Source organism: Tetrao urogallus (genome assembly GCF_951394365.1).
Source record: "Tetrao urogallus genome assembly, chromosome: 2".
Lineage (NCBI taxonomy): Eukaryota > Metazoa > Chordata > Aves > Galliformes > Phasianidae > Tetrao > Tetrao urogallus.
Window position 1 is genome coordinate 16,542,791 of NC_136814.1, and position 17,675 is coordinate 16,560,465.

General features: G+C 42.4%; 1 protein-coding gene across 4 annotated transcripts in view; it reads left to right on the forward strand.

Moving 5' to 3' along the window:
• Positions 1 to 3,949: 3,949 nt before the first annotated feature.
• Positions 3,950 to 17,675, forward strand: part of LIN9 (lin-9 DREAM MuvB core complex component) — a gene marked incomplete at both ends in the record, with an annotated part of 39,521 nt that continues 25,795 nt past the window's right edge. For all 4 annotated transcript variants that reach the window (XM_079532955.1, XM_079532956.1, XM_079532957.1 and 1 more), the window contains 3 exons: positions 3,950 to 4,028; positions 14,283 to 14,315; positions 15,316 to 15,410. In XM_079532955.1, the coding sequence (XP_079389081.1) occupies positions 3,950 to 4,028; positions 14,283 to 14,315; positions 15,316 to 15,410 (207 nt within the window). The remainder of the gene's footprint in view (positions 4,029 to 14,282; positions 14,316 to 15,315; positions 15,411 to 17,675) is intronic.

Sequence of the window (17,675 nt, forward strand, 5' to 3'; positions counted from 1 at the left end):
ACTTCTATCTGTGGGGGCTATCAAGTGTTTCTTTCGATTGGCCGAACAAAATGGATGACAGCAACAGAACTGTTTTTTAGCCAGAGGTGGGCAATAGCAGAGAAGGAACTTGAGGGTGTTTGTCATGTTTGCTCTGTTAGGGTTCCCACTTGTTTAAGATACCCTTTTTTTCAGTTTTCATTTTGAATAAATGATGAATGTGCATTTATTTTGAGGTTTAAAAAAAAATAAAAGATAATTTCATACTAACAGCTTTACGTTTCAAAATTTCCAAATTGTTCTGCTTTGTTCTGCGTTTAATCATTTAAACGTATCTGCTGGCATTTTCTAGAAGATATATCTCTCTGAAGGTCAAATGCCAAACATTAAAATCTGCAGCAATCTTACCTCAGGAAGTCATGGTGAAATGAAAATTTGGACTTTCCACTGAGACTTCATCTGTCAACAGCTGATGTGGTAAACATGAAAAATGAGCTTGTAGCTGTTTGAATCTAGTGTTGGCCCCAATAAACCTCATTTAAACATATGCTTTCAACATAATGTAAATTGGTTGTTGTAGACTCAAGCCTTATGAACTCCAAGTTGAGTTTGGGTGTTAGAGGGTAAGCTTCACTTATCATGGCCTGGAGTGAGGTATATTGCCACTCTGTGGGTACACTTGAATTTCTTCTCTTGAACTATAGCAATTTCATTGTTTAGTGATGGTTATTACTGAAACCAACTCACTTTCAGTAAGTCATTGAGCAACACAGAAATAACTTGACTATAGAGCATCATCAGCATAATTTCTGTTCTAAAAGTACTAATTTCCCTGAGCCATACATCCACCTTTTCCTCTAGTTGTGAAGGACAGATTGTCTTATTTCCTGGTGCAGTTCTGCATGGACACTGTAGTAGGTATCTTCTGCAATCAAAGTTCCCTTCCCAAGAAAAGACCATTCAAGCTTATGCTGACTATTTGTGTGGAAACGTCAGATCTATTTCCTGAGATGTGGTGATGTTCTGGTGCCTTCTGAAAGATAAGCTCCCAGCCAGAGTGGTTCCTTACAATGTAGTTGTTTCCAGGATTCTTGAAGGAGAGGAGGGTGAAAAATAGTAGATGGAAAACCAAGGAGAGAAAAACATGGGGATTGAGCAGGTAAGTTGTGTGACTGGAGGACAGCTGAACTGAGAAAATCAAATGAGGGTGCTGTCCGTGGGATTTAAAAGAAGTGTAAAGAGTGGCTGTTTTCTTACGATTTTTCAGTTGCTTTGTTGATGACTAATTGTTTCGCTTACAAAATAATTTTTTTGTCTGTGACTTAAATGCAATCTTTTCACTCTCTGCAAGAAAATATGAGAACTCACTCCATTTAGTTAAGGTACATTTTTTTTTTTTCCTCAGAACACCAGCTTGCAGATCAGTTTGGACCAGGAAGTAAAGATAGATGCTTTTGATGTGTCCTCTATCATCTATGCCAGAGGTAGCTCAAAGTCCCTTCCTGCTCTGAGAATGTCCTGCCCTGAGATGACTATAAACATCAGGCTACTGTAACAGTGCAAAGGAGCATTTTATGATGTGCATGTAGCACTGCTTTAATTGCAGCATGAGCAAGTATATCTCACAGTCTCTAACCTTGCACAGGCAGCCTCCCCCTAGGGCCTGGCTGAGGAAAGCTGCACGGTGACTGCAGATAAAGGCGTCTGGAGGATGCACCCAGAGTGGAGCTGGGTGGATGGGTAGGCCCACTTCTGTCAGAACTGCTTGACAGCAGTGAGCTGTTGAAACATTGGGTCCCATGACCTCTTTTCTAGAGGTGTGTTGAGGAATGACTAATGATCAAAATGTTGAACTATGAGCAGCAATGTATAAATATTTAATCATTTGTCTTTATTTAATTCAGGCATTTAAAATGTCTGAAAATTTTGTTGTCCAGTGGCTTGCAAAGGTTTAAGGTAGTCTGTACATTTATATCAGGTGGGTAAACTGAAGGAACCCAGCCTAGGTTCACTAACTGCTAACTTGTAAATAGTGATTTGTCCATTTTCATGAAAGAAAGAAGTGGCTGAGAGATACAGCATGAGTTGCCCAGCTTTGTATTATCATTCATTTGCTCCAGTGCGGAGGCAGCGCACGAACCAATGGGTAACTGTGGGCTGCTTTCACAGAAAGTGAGATGCAAGTACAGCCTGAAGGCAAGCAGTAGATACAGCTTTGCAACTACTGAGAGGAGAAACCATTGCTTCCCCCTTCATTATGAATTCTCATTGCATAAGGTGGGACTCCCTTCACAAGAATGTCCTTCATTTTCTGAAGAGCACACTTGTGGCTTCTGCCAGTTATCTCTGCCTTTCTTCCACTACCAAGCCTGCCTAGAGTTTGTGCTACAGTGGCACCTTGCTGCTTTCTGTCCCTGTGATGTAATGCTATCTGTGCTGTGCTAACAAGGTTGTGGACCCGCTGATTAGGTGGTGGTGTAACCTGTGTTTTAACACCATCTGCAGTAATTGAGGAAAAATGGAACTGGTTTTTGCAGCATTTCAGCACACACCATTAAGGGTAGTTGCTTAACATGACCCTCTGGGAAAACTAATAGCATGAGTGAAGCCAATTTAAGGATCTTCCTCCACCTGTGCAAGGCAAGAGAGTCAGCAATACCTAATTACAGGTTGTTAGCAGTGTGCAGAAGTTCTCTCTCACGGTGTGTGTCTATCAGTACAATTGTGTCATTTCCATATTGCCCAAGCATGAACTGCAAATTTGCCCAAATGATATGAAGATGCACTGGAAGCATTGTGTGTTTGACAGTCCACAGACTGGCAGAAGGCTCTGGTGCAGCTTTGTCAGTCATGTTGATGTGGTTTGGAAACACCATGCACAAAAGATGTGAAAAACACAGAATGCAGACATACTGCAGCATAAAATAGTACTACAGACCAAAATAGTTTATAACAGGAATCCTTTTTGCACAGATTGCTACCTTTTCAACATAATGAATGGTAATAGCTCCTGCTAAATATTTTCCAAATGCAGAAATATCTGGTGTAATGCTGTTTGGAGCTGAGTTTTCCTTTCTAAGATGACCAGTAGGAGATGTCCGGGGCATTGGAATCTTGAGGTAAAGAGAATCTGTTAAAGGTATTATCTTTGAGTTGGTTGGTTTGTTTTTCTAAGTTCATCTTCATCTACCCACCCCCAGAAATTCAAGCCCTGAAGAGTGGTGCAAAATGTGACTGTTGTTAAATAAATAAATGAAAGTTTTATTCCTTCACCCTCCCCTGAAATTGCCTTGCCTTGGTGAATACTGTACCACGGAGGAGGTGCTAGGTAACTGCTGCTTTCCTGTCCACATTCCTGTGTTCTGTGGGCTCCCTGATCTCAGCTAGATGCTTATAGAGATGCAAATATGCCTGCCACTCTGTCCTGCATCGCAGCAGGTGCTATTGGCAATGTGTTTCTTTCTGAAATGCAACGCTCACTTCAGGTTTCACTAAGATGATATTGTCAATTGATTTTGAATTTAAATTTGCCTTTTGATTGTTTTGAGGTATTATGGGTGTGCTTAAGGAAAATAGAACAGTTTACTGTACATGCACCATTGGATCAATTGCTTCCAGGGGAGGGCGGGAGGCTGTGGAAAGACTGTGCCCTGAAGGCGGTGGGCACGAACCGGGCAGCCTAGGGCGGCGGGCTCGGCTCTGTGCCGGAGCTCAAGGAGGGCTGGGGCACCGCTCTCAGACTTCTTGGGTGGTGCTGCGCGGAGCCACGAATCGGACCCTCTGATCTTTATGGGTCCCTTCTAACTCCGGCTATTCTGTATTTCTACGCCGCCTCTCGGGCTGCGGACGGAGCGCTGAGGCAGCTCAGCCCGCGCTGAAGCGAGATACCGTTACGGCTCCGCGCACGCGCCCCCTCGCGCGCCTCGCCCGCCAGCGCCGCCTCGCGCAAGGCTCCGTCTCCTCCCCCACAATGCACCGCGCCAGGCAGCCTTTGAAAAAGCGGCGCGGCTCGTTCAAGATGGCGGAGCTCGATCAGCTGCCTGACGAGAGTGAGTAGCGACCCGTGCCGCCGCCACCCCTTCGCCTCTCTGCCGGGCCACCCGCCACCGGTCCGCCTCCATCTCGCCGCCGTCTCGCCGCGAAGCGGCGGCCCGAGCCTCCTCCCCAGCGAGTGGGCCACCCCCTCGCCGCCGCCGTCACCCGTCCCCGGCGAGGCCCCGGCCCGGGCGGCGGCGCGAGGAGGGCGGCGGGCGGGGGGCTCCCGTTCGGGAGCGCGACCCCGCCGCCCGCGGAGCTGCGCGCTGCGGGCCGCCGATCTGCCCGGGCGCGGCGGCCGAACGTAACCGGGAGGGGTGCGCGTTGCCGGGTGTGGGGGCGCGTAGTGCGGGCGGGGCGGGCGCCGCCGGGGGCTGCGGGCGCTGCGGGGGGCCGGAGGAGGCTTCCGGGACCCCGTGTCGTGTCTGGGGGGGGAAGGCCGGTCCTGTGGGATGGGGACACGGGCGGACGGGTGTACCCACGTCCAGACCTGTGTGACGGTGTGGGGTTTGTGTGAGCGTGGCATTCAGAGAGCGCGAGGACCGGGTGGAAACTGGAGTACGGATGAGAAGGGCGTACCTTTCTTTGTGTGTGGATTCGAGCACCGTGTGCTTGAGTGCTATAAGAGAGGGCATTTTCAGTGTAAAACGTTCCTGCTGACATGTTGTCCTCCTAAATTATATGGCAGTCTTCCTAAGATGATGTTTTTCAAGTGAGTAACTGAAGCTGCTAGTATGCCAGGAGGAGAAAACATGAAGGGAAAAAGGGGTGAATAAAGGAGAAAAGATTGTGACTTACTTTGGGTTTTGTTTCGTTTTTCTTTGTGCTCTTCAGTGACATTAGAAGTAGTTAGTGGGACAGCATATGTGTGCTATGGTTTGTAGATGAACTATTAGCATGTGCCATAAAACCCCTAAACTGCCTGCTGGAAAAAAATAACCCAAGGGTTCCTTGATACTCAGTAGGGGCTGAACAGAGCTCTCAGCCTGCAAGGACAGGCTCAGCAAAGACAGGCTGAGAGAGCTGCAGTTCTTCATTCTGGAGAAGAGAAGGCTCTGGGGAGACCTGAGAGCGGTCTCTCGGTATCTAAAGGGGGGCTGTAGGAAGGAAGGGATCAGATTCTCTAGCAGGGTCTGCTGTGACAGGACAAGTGGAAATGGTTTCAAGCTAAAGGAGGGGAGATTTAGATTGGACGTAAGGGAGAAGTTATTTGCAATCAGGGTGGTGAGGCAGTGGCACAGGTTTCTGAGAGGTGGTAAATACCTCATTCCTGGTGATGTTCAGGGTCAGGCTGGAGGGGCTCTGAGCACCTGATCGAGTGACGGGTGTTCCTGTTCATTGCAGGAGAGCTGGACTTAGATGACTTTTAGGGGTCCCTTCCAAATCAAATGGTTTTATGATTCTACGAATTGAAGCTTGTTAAATGTGTGTGTGTGTATATATATATATATATACGTATGTATAGTATGTGTTTGTGTATGTATGTATATATGTAGAGAGAGAGAGAGAGGGAAAGAGAGAGAGAGAGAGAGAGAAGTTTTAGTACTCTTTGTATTGCAGTCTTCCCCTTACCCTATTACAGATATTTTGGAACCCTTTTGTTTATAGTGATATGATAAGCAGGAGTCAGAGTCTATGGCTCATAGAATATCCTAGGTTGGAATGGACAGGGTGAACCCAACTCATAGCCCCAGTCAGCACCACCCAAAATCCAAACCCTTTGAGAGCGTTCTCCAAACAGTCCTTAACTCCTGTGCTGGGGCTGTGCCCACTGCCCTCTGGTGATGAACCTTTTCCTAAGCCCCACCTGATCTTCCACTGGCACAGCTTCATGCTGTTACCTCGGTTTCTGTTATTGGTCACTACTGTGCCTGCCCCTCCGCTCTGGCATACTCCTCAGTCTGAAACCACTTGACACTGAGATCAATCGTTGTGTTTTATCGTGTGCTTTTGTAATCATTGCTGTACTTTAAGACCTGATACTTACAACTGAAGATGTCATCTGAGTAAAGAAGGTTCAAAGGCTGACACAGGAAAAGATGGCCTTTGTGAGAAGCAATTTGGAAGGCTGAGCCTGCGTTTCTTACAGGGGTAGTGCACGATGGTACTCATGGGTGAGGTGGAAAGGAGTGAGCGTGAATTCACTGCTTGCAAAGGGTAGGTGCATTCCTGTAGGCAGGCATCAGTCATAGCTACAGAAACTTGTGGGTGTTACTTTTGTGCAACTGTTTACATAGAAGTACTGGTCTGAAGTATACACTTGTATTTTTACAAGATCAGTGGTGTTACTGTTACAGGTCTTTGTGCAGCACCTTCCTTAGCTCCGAAATATGTGCCTCTTACAATACTGACTTTAAGGCTTGCTCATGAGACACAAATGTTGTAGGCTTACATGAGATATTCACGTTAGTTTATACAGGAAAAGTCACCTGTTAATTAGTCACTGCATGGTAGAGCATGTTTTACAGTATGCTGTATTTTTGCTATTTTGTTTTTAATGAGATTTCGTCTAAGGAGAGAAACAACTAGATTGTTAATGCACAGAGGCTTTGTTGCAATGATCTTTGTGTGGAGCCCGTTGCTGTTCTATGAGTTATAAAGCAAAAAGGAGTTTACAAGTAAAAGGGAGCCTCTCCTCAATGGCTTGGCCCAAAGTCTTGTAGATCAGGTCATGACTATTGTCAGTGCATAGTCATGACAACAGGCATTTTGATAATGGATTTCAGTTTAATAGTTTTACATCCTTGTAGAAAGTGACTCTGATTGTTCACTAAATAATTCAGCAGTTTAGGAAGGTACGCAGACCAATAACCATTTCTTTTTAAAGTTACTCTGCCGCTTTTCCGAAAAAAAGAAATAAAAATCACTCTTGGGATACCCAAGAGGTTTAAAATCTCTTTCAGATCTGCCACTTAGTGTCTATTGTTGTTCTGAATGTCAGCTCTAGCAGAACTGTGCTTACATAAAGCATTGCAGAACTGCAAATACACGCTAAGCTAAAACTAGGGCAGCTGGTAATTTTGGTGAACGTATGTACAACAGAGTAGTTCTGAATTTTTAGTGATGCTGTTTTGTGCATTGCCGTGGTTTGTGAACGTGCCAAATACTTCTGTAACAGGAGGTAGCATGGGGCTGAGATCCTGCTTCTGACTGCCTGGCAAGGATCTTACAGCTCTGACAACTGCAGGGAGAAAAGGGTTAACAGCGTGATGTGGCCAGTATCATTGTTTTAACCAAGGAGATTTATGAAGGATCATCGAAAACTAAGGATGGAAGCTTTACTCTTCCTTTGGTACAGCTCAGTTGTCTATACTGTACCTTGTTAGAATATGATAAATGCAAGTCACGGATCAACTAAGAGAGCCATAATTAATAGAGAGTAGCATTTTATTGCTTATTAGATCTATTTTCCATTATCACTGGAACAGTGTTTAGGTTACTGTTCCTACTTTGATCACACCCACACTCCAGAGAAAGCACTGTGCATTTCAAGAGGTTAAGTCTATATAGTTTTCCCTTTGGCACCTTTATGTTGCCTACCTACAGCACCAGTGAGGTTTGCTAAGTGTGCTGTTTCACCTGGAACAGGTACCCCAATGCACCATGTTAGTGTCACGTAGAGTTGTGCTGTAGTACAAGCCCTTACCGTGGTGTGGCTGTCACTGAGTCTGCCTGGCACGTGGAGCAGACACACAGTGCCTGTATTTGTGAAGGTCAGGGGTAAATACAGACCTTAGGAACAAGGTCAGTGCAGCAGAAGTCTCTGGTGCAAGTAGGGGGTTTTAGTTGTTTTCATTGGACAGAGAGGGACCTTCATGTTTTATGGAGTGCTGGTGAACTAATAGAAATGCGGAAGTTTTCAAAAGTATGTCTTGTGCTTCCATTCCTATTCTTTCTACTTCTGGTGAGCGCTGTAACTGTCGCTATATCTGGATCTTTTGTTTCCTATTCGATTCTTAGACCAAGCTTGTATTTTCATTCTAGGTTGATTTCACACTATCTTCATATGGCTTTCTGTATACAATCTAGTTTGTAAGGGTTAATAAGCATGAACATCACAAAATTGTGTTTGGAATCTTTCATAGTAGTATAAAGATAAGTGTCTGAAATGCTAGGGCAGCTCATGACTAGCTTACATGTGATCCTTGTGACTTCTCCAGCGTAGATTGTAGTCAATAGTAAATTGTAACTGGGTTTTCACATGTAATTCTAATTAGACACAGTGATAAGAGAAATGAAATTTTGTAACATGGTAAGACTATGCAGCTTCACTTTCAAATTGGAAATCTGATTCAGTGGAGCTTGTGCCAGTGTTCTGGTAGCACCTGCTGCCCTGGCAAGTTGTGTAACATGACTGGGCAGTGGGTACTTCTTAACCCAGGAGGGAGTTAACACCAACAACCTCAACAACCAAAAAGGTGGCAGTGTATGAATTAACATGCATTTGATGGAGTTGAAGCCTTTTCTCACTGGTGTTGCAAGGGGGAGAGGGAAGCAGTAACACCGTGTGCAGAAAGTCCTGTGAAGAAAGAGAATTTCTATAGCAAAACCTGTCACTGAAAAATTCCAGAGTATTAAAATATGCAGAATTACCTTAAATACTGATCGTTGAATTTATATTTTGAAGACAGAATTGTTTCTTCAGACGGTTGGGTTGATGCCCAATGGGTGACTAATTTTAGTCAGTTCCTTTTTCCTCCCTTTGTCTCCTGGTGATTCTGCAGCAGAGGTAAGCAGTGGGCAGTTGTACTGTGCAAGCCAGATGGCTGTTTCTCTTGCTCGCAGAAGGAAAAAGCAGTTGATCGTATTAAAGTGTAAATAATGCTGCCTTGTCTCTTGCTTCTAGTAATACAACCTTATTTGTGAATTGCTTGGTTTTAAAGTACATGGAGTAAAGCTGAGGTGAGGCTATGATCCAGCACATAGTGTGCAGATGTGGTTAGCAGACAGGGTTAGTCCTGGCACACAGCTATGTATTTTTGCATTCCTGTGCACTAGTAAGCCCTCAGAATGGGTTCCATGGGAGTGAGATGCCATCTCTGCAGAAATACAGGTATGCCAAGCTTGTTATGGGGTCATCAGCATGAGGCTGATGAGCGAGCGAGCTACTGAGCTGTTGCTGAGTGCTGTGGTTGTGATGCACACAGAAAAACAATTGCAAGCTACAGGTGAATCAGAGCCAGAATGTGATAGCAGGAGGTAGCACAGTGTAAGTTCGTGCAATGCAAATACTGACAGTGGTAGTGTGTTGCCAAATCTGTATTGGTAGATGTTACTAATAGTTTGTAGGGTCTTGTGTTTTAGCATAGTCAGAAGGGAAGGGGACGAGCATCTTTTATCCCACAGATGGAAAGTGCAGCACAGGGTAGCATTTAAGGCAGAAATCATCATCTTTGCTCTCAGCACATTTTCCAGCCATGGTTCCAAGCACCTTTCCCTGCATAGCCAGTTGTTCTGCTCTGACACTTCCCTCAGCAGCCGAAGGAGGGATGGGGCATACCTCTCACCACTTTAGTTTTCCATCCCTAGGGCAAAGCAGCCATGAGCCTGGCTCCATTGTGGGCATTTGAGGCAAAAACTCAGCAGAGCCTTGAGATTACAGCACTTGGGAAAGGGCACAGGACATGTTTTGTGGCTGCTGAACAGTACCCACAGCAATCATTTTGAACAGCTTGCTTTCAGAATTGTCTATTACCATGGTATCAACATGTTGCCCAACATGAGAATGCAGTGTTTTTAAAACAAATATTTTGGCATTGTGGTTATTCTCTGCACAAGTCCTGTAAAAAGGATTCACAAGACTGAAAAAATTGCCTTCTACCCAGTGTTAAACTAGGATTTGGAAATATGCAAATGTCAATTTGATTAGTAGGCTCATAACATGAGGAGAATGCTGATCCATCCATACTGAAAGCTAAAAGTGATCTGTTGTTACCTGAGGTTTCGGGGAGCATTTAAGCTTTGAAACTCAGGTTTTTGTGTGGTGTGTGCTTTTAACTTTCTAAGCTTTCCTGAATGAGCTGCTGTTTTAGCGGGCAATCACTGAAGTGTTTCCTTTAATTAAACAAGTCACACTGAGCTTGTGTAGGTGAATGATGTCTGGGAGGGTTAATGACTCAACCTGTAATAAAGGCTTGTGTTTTTCCCTTCTCCACAAGTTTCCTTAGCCACACCATTTTTAGAGCCAGTAGTGTAGCTTGATGATGTGGGCTTTAGAGATTTTCCTGCAAGCAGCAATAAAATGAATGCTCACCTGTGCCAAAAGTAGAAAATGTTGTAACAATCTGATGAGGAAAGTTTTCTTATTATATTATCACTTATCTAAACAATATAATTGCCTATATTGATTTAGATATGCTCTTGGAACTCCTCTTTGTACTCATGTACCACTAAAATCAGTAACTTTGGAACATCGCTTGGGTCATTTGTAACTTTTGTTTTCAAAAACATAATCAGCTGTTATAAATTCACTATTTGAAAGGGTGACTGAAGAGTCTTTCACAAATTTAATGCTTTTGTCTGTGTTCCTACTTAAAATAAAAGGATAATTGTTGAGAAGTTGTTTTGCTTATATGTTAATATTGAAAATCTCCAGCAGGGCGTTCACAGCTCCTCATACTGAATCGCAGTGATATTCCTAGAATCACAGAATGGCTTAGGTTGGAAGAGACCTTAACGATCATAGAATCATTAAGGTTGGAAAAGACCTCTAAAATTATCTAGTCCAACTGTCCACCTAACACCAGCATTGCCCACTAAACCATGTTCCTTTGTACCACATCTACACGTTTCTTGAAACACCCCCAGGGACACTGACTCCACCACCTCCCTGGCAGCAGTTGTGCATTTTGCTGTGCTTCATCCCAAAGTTGTCTTATTTCCAGTCTCAGTCACCTCCGTGATGCAGTGAACCCGGAGGACCTGGAAATAGATTTTGGCCGCAACATCCTATGTGATGCGTAGGCCTTCTTTGCTTCCACCCATTTCTTGTGAAGCGCTTAATGTTCGCACAAATGAAATCTGCCTGCTTGTCATAATAGGTATTTACATTCAAGTGTATGTGTGTGTTCTGCTTTTATCTCTGTAATTAAAGTGCTGATTAAAAAGACTGCCAGCGATTATGTAATTATGTTCAGAACAGAAGTAGTGTACAAAATTAGCCCCTATTTAATGTGGGGTTGTGATGGTATGAATCCAATAATTATTGCGACCGAAAATTAGAATTGTTTCAGAAAACTTAGTCTATTCTGAACAATAGTGATCTTTATGATTTCTGAAATGTTTTTGTCTGTATTAAACGTTGGGTGTGTTTTGTTGAAATCTGTTACTACTCAGAAGGTCATCCTGGTTTCAGTTTTTGTGTCCTTGGTTGAACATGAAATACTGCCAAACTAAATGGAAAATAGAAGGGATTGGGCTGTTTTCCTTGAAGTTTGATAAGACAAGAAAACTTGACAAGAAAATCTATGCATCAAGTTACTGTCTATAAGGTAAAATTAAGCTTAGTTACACATCTCTGCTGTCATTTTGATATTCTACATTTATTCTAATGCTTTAAACTAGATATTTTTGCGATTTCTTACATTAAAATATTTCAGTTTTACTTCAAATTCACCTAGATTGGAAAATATACAATAGCTTTAATTTACCCAGTAATATCTTTGTGATATAAAGCTTCTCCTCAGTTACAAGAGGTGAATCCGCTTGGAACCAGGTCAGCACAGAAGCAAGTTCCATAACTTTTATGTTACCAAAGCAGGTTCTGCCTGACCAACCTGATCCTTCTATGAGCGAGTGACCTGCTTGGTAGATGAGAGAAAGGCGGTTGCTGTACTCTACCTATAGTTCAGCAAAGCCTTTGACACTGTCTTCCACAGTATTGTTATTGAGAAGTTGGCAGCCTGTGGCTCTTTGCTGGGTGGAGAACTGGGCCCAAAGAGTGGTGGTGAATGGAGTTACATCCAGCAGGTGATCAGTCACCAGAGATGTTCCCCAGGGGTCAGTACTGGGGCCTGTCCTGTTTAGTAGCTTTACTGATGAGGGGATTGAGTGCACCCTCAGGAAGTTTGCAATCGACACCAAGTTGGGGGGAAGTGTTGATCTGCCTGGGAGTAGGAAGGACAGTATCTGGAGCATCTGGACAGGCTGGATGGATGGGCTGAAGCCAATGGGATGGAGTTCAACACAACCAAGTGCTGGGTCCTGCACTTCGGTCTCAACAACCCCAGGCAATGTTATGGGCTTGGGGTGGAGTGGCTGAAGGACCTGTGTAGAAGAATAGATGTGGGGGTGTTGGGTGACACTCGGCTGAACATGAGCCAGCAGTATGACCAAGAAGGCCAATGGCATCCTGACTTGTATCAGCAATAGTGCAGCCAGCAGGAGCAGGGAAGGCATCGTCCCCCTGTACTCAGCTCTGGTGAGGCTGTGCCTTGAGTGCTGTGTTTGGTGCTGGGCCCCTCACTACAAGAATGTCCCTGAGGCCCTGGAACGTGTCCAGAAAAGGGCTGTGAAGGGTCTGAAGCACAAGTCTTATGAGGAGCAGCTCAGAGAGCTGAGATTGTTCAGTCTGGAGGAGGCTCAGGGTGACCTTATCGCTCTCTACAACTGCCTGAAAGGAGGTTGTGGTGAGGTGAGGCTCAGGCTCTTCTCCTGGATAACCAGTGATAGGATGAGAGTGAATGGTCTCAAGTTGTGCCGTAAGAGGTTCAGGTTGGCATATTAGGAAAAATTTATTCTCCAAAAGAGTGCTTAGGTGCTGGAATGGGCTGCCCAGGGAGGTGGTGAAGTCACCATCCCTTGAGGAGTTCAAGAAATGTTCAGATGTTGCCCTAAGGGATTTGGTTTAGTGGGGAAGTAGTATTGGTGGTAGGTGGATGGTTGGACTATATGATCTTGGAGGTCTTTTCCAGCCTTGGCAATTCCATCAGTGTGTGATTCAAGCTGTCAAAGTTTATTTCACCTGTGAAAGAAATGTGCAGGAAGGGCAAAGGTGTAGCCCAAGTCTGTTACCTTGCAGTTGAGCAGCTTGAAAGAAACTGGGAGAGGGGCCTTCCAAACCACCAGTGAGTGAAAGCTTGTTCTGTTTCATTGCTCAAACTCAAACAGATGTTGTCAGCAAACATTGAAAGAATAAGGAATGCAGGTGCTTGTTTGTTGTTTCTTTTTTTTTTTCTGTCCTCACTTCACCTGCATTCATTTCCAACAGCCCACCCCAAGCCAAAATACCTTGTTCTCTTGGAAAGGGGCAATATTTCATTCTTGGCTCTGTGTCTTCCCTGTAATGTGTCCCCTTGAAGCAAGGATCTCTGGCATTATGAAGTTAGTGGGCTTAGGGCACAGATCAGAAGAGTCACAAGCAAAGGGATTTCCAGGCCTTTGGAGCAAAAAATTCTCTCTGGAACTGCAGTTTGTGAGAAGCTGAAGGAAGGACCTGGGGAAAGTGAGGAGGCAGAGGAGGAAGCAGTGCTAGAAGGAAAGATTGCAACAGTGGGACATAAGTGGTAAGAAGGAAAGGTTGATTTGAGAAGAAGTCGTGAAGTTCTGGAAGCACTTTCAAGCAGAAATACATTTCCCTTTGTCTTCTCTTATTGTAAGTGCTTCCAACGTTTTCTTCTTAGAGAGCCATTTGCTGACTGCAGAGCATGAGGACAGTGGTGAGGCCTAGCTTTTACTTTTCTCACCCAGAACCACACAGAAATCTTACAGATGCCATTCAAGGGGAGCAGTGAAGTTCTGATGGATGCACTACACAGTTTGAAAACTGAAAACAAAGCAAGGATTGTGTCTACATTTCTAATGCCTGAATCTGCTGCAAGGAGGTACTACTGGGGGCAACTGGCTATCTGACCACCTGCTTTTGATCCAAGCTTAGCACACACAAACTACCTCTTGTGTGGACACTTCTGGCACTGAAGAATTTTGAATTAGTCGGATGATTAAAAGAAAGTTACTTACTGTATCCTAGTAAATCATGTAATGTAGTTGCACCTGTGTGTTGTTTGGACATTAAGCCTGTTGAGAAGCTGCTGTGGTGAATGAAAGTGCTCAGCATCTGGAACAGTTCTGTAAGTGTGAAGCTAAAGGAAGAACAAAAAGAGTTTTGTTGGGTCATAATCATCTAATACTGTCCTTGGTGCAGTGGGAGGTGTCTTGAGTTCCCTCATTCAACTGTGAAAGTTTTAATATTCTCATTTCTTCCTAAGAATTAAGAATGAATAAGTTGTATACTTCAAAATTGTTTATGTGGATTTTCTGATATATTTCAGGTTCTTCAGCGAAAGCACTGGTGAGCTTGAAAGGTAAAAAGATAACATGTTATTTACATGGGCAAATGAAACACCCCCTCTGACTTTCATGTATGCTTAGTTTCTGGCTCTAAAATATGAAGAATATAACACTGAAAAATATTTGGTTTTGATGTTTTGTTGTGTTTTCTTAAAATATCATTAGTTTTGTTGTTCTTATTAGTTAGCTCTGTAGGCTGATAATGCTTGGTGGTTGAAACTGCGTACGTTGTGGTGTGTTCAGACACTGTTCTTCTGGATGGCATTCCTGAAAAGTGTTACTTCTTAAGCATTGCTTAGGTGGCAGGTTTGATGAGAAAATTGAGGTAATTTTTCCTCTCTGGAGGCTGAGACAGGAGAAGGATTCTTGGTGAGATCTATACATGTGACAAATTTTACGTTAGGAAGGAAATTCATAATCACTTTGTGTTTTCTGTCAGCAAGTTGTAGGCTAACTCAAAAATCTATTTCTTTTGTTTGAAATGAGCGTTACATACAACTTTTGAATACTTAAAATCTGCCTAACAATAGAGAAGTTTCATTACATATTACGAGGCTTGTACTACACGAGGAAGATGACATGGTTTGCTGAATCTCTTTTAATTAACATAGCTTGTTTCACTTAAATTTGTTTTACTTGTTGGTTTGCACCTGCTTAATCACTTTATTTTCCCCAAGATTCAGTTTTAGCTTGTCACCCTGACAGGGGAAGTAATGGAAGTAACTGATTTCACCAAAGGAGGTTTTATGAAATCTAAACTTTGTTTCAGAAATAGTGAAGTTCTTTTCACTTTTCTCCCTTTTTAATTGATGTTCAGAATAATTCAATAAAAATGCTGAAATCTAAAATCCACTTATATTTGAATCTAAAGAAGGAATGCAAGTAAAATAAATACATAGTAGTAGTGGATGATGTTACACTAAGTTTCAGATAGTAGTTAATACTTTTAAGTATATATGCATATATACATTTATATAGTGTATATGTATTAATGACATGAATTTCTCACAACAGAGGGAAGTTTGTCCAATACGTGGAATGAAAAATATAATTCACTGCAGAAAACTCCCATTTGGAAAAGCAAGAATGTTGGCTCTACTGTGGAAATGGTAAGAAGCAATAAAAAGACAACTTTTGGATTGGCAAAATACGATGAAGTTGATAAAAAAATTTGGCTGAGAATTCATAGTTTCTTAATCTCAGAATGTTAAACTGTCTGCTTCACAAGCAGTCTACGAAGTTCCAATATGAATTTAAAGCATTTTTTATAAACGAATAAGCAAACAAATTAAGTTGCTGACCTTGTTCAAGATAGCTGCTAATCATTTTCTCTTATTGACCATTTATTTTATCTCATGAAATATCTTATTTCTAATTTAGGCTCGGAACTGACCCGTAAGGAAAAGGAAGGGGGAATGTCACTTCCATCCTTGTGCCTTCCGAGGGGGATATTTTAATAAAGATGAAGGGATGTCAGTGAAATGTTCTGCAGTATTCTGAGAGGACTCATAAGAGGACCTTGAGTTAAAGAATGTCCTTGGTATAGGGAAGTAAAAGTCAAAGAGCCTGAATCTTCCAAGATCATGTAGCCACTGTTAGGCTGACCATTTCCCCCTCTCTGTTTGAAGTATTCCATTGTCACTTCTTTCCCTGTTGTATCAAATTCAACCTTTTCTTGATTAGTCCAGGTGTTCTCAACCTTACCTAGCTTTTTAATGTTTGTTTGGTTTTGCCAGCAGCTCTGATAGCAAGTTTATCTGCATGTGTGTTAGTGTACTCTTCTTACTACAGACTGAAGAATGTATGAAATACTCTCTCAATTGCTATGCAGATCTTTCTCCTACACTTTTTTGATGCCACCTTTTTCCAGAGTACTAGACTAATTACAATCGACTTTCCAGCTCTCACCTTTTTTTTTTTTTTTTTTAATTTTAATTCAAATCATTAATTTATTTATTGTGAAGTGCTTGTTTATTAGAAGTGGAGAATTATGTTTGGAAACTATTGCATTTGCCAGCTCTGCATGCAACCAAAATACCTGAGCAGTATCTAGTAGTGCATTAAAGCAGTGTGACTAACATCTGTCACCTAGTTTGTTCAGTGACTTTTTTTTCTCCCTGTGGAGAAAATCTTACTCGGAGAAAGTGTTTGTTTGGGGAGGATTCATGGAGATGTATGTGCACACATTGCTGAGTGCTTATGCTGGGGAACTACAAAAGTCTACAAAATGCAGCTTCAGGCAGTGACTGCAACTTTGCTATGGCCCTGACTTCCTGACAGAGTTCATGACAGTTTCCAGCTGTGTCCCAGGAATGGTTATCTTCTCACAGAAACAAGCTTTACTGACAATATAAAAGATTATATGCTCTATACAACAGAAGTCAGTAGCTGTAACATTAACATCAAAAAACTATAATATCAAAACTTTGTCTGTCTCTAGGTACTCTAGATATCAAAAATAAGGAGTGAAACTTTGAATTTAACTCAGTATTTTATATAAAGCTGGGACGTGGATCAGAGGATAGATTAATATGTTAGTAATGGCCCATGCTGCATAGATGTTACGTAGTCTTATATACTATTTTGAGATCCGTGTACACTAGGAGCTTTAGGTTGTGCTATTGATTGAAAAGTCTTTCCCAAAATGCCTGACCTATTTAGCTGAGGTGGATGTTGTTTCTTTTTGACAGCTGTTATTTTATTCTGGTGTTTGACGTCAATAATGCAGACTGTAAAACTTTGTTGTTTTGGGTGGTTCCTTGGAATAGAATTTGATAGCTTTTATTGAGGATTGGAAAGCAGTTCTATTCCAGTAACGTAGCCTTAGCGGAAAGTTGAAGGAACTTTTAAGTTTTTCTAGGTGGAGTATTTTTATTCCTATATCGCACATGATTTTAATCTGGTATCGCATCATCAAGTACTGCTGTACAGGCATTTGCGAGTGAAAAATAGGTGTTCTGGAACCAGCATCTCAAACATCAATACTGAAATATAATAGAAAATATCCAAGAGAACTTGACCCCAAGTCTGGTAGCCAGAATGATGTGATTAAGGGGGGAAAAGGAAAGAAAAAAGAAAAAAAAAAAAAAGAGTTTAGTAACATAGTAAGAGTCTTTATTGAAGCAGGATTGTGATTTCTTTCCATGCTCAAATGTTAGAGTAGTTCTGACCTTCCTTTTTTAGGCTGATAGCTTGTCGAGTTCAACAGAAATGGCATAAAAGAATATAAAGACATTATAATTTAAATCTAATATTGTTTTTAAGATTTAGTAAGTTGTCAGATTTGAAGAAATAAAATCAACACATGTTTCTCTGTCTTCATGTACAACATCCAGAACAATTAACATGGTAAACTAATCACTGATAATATGATG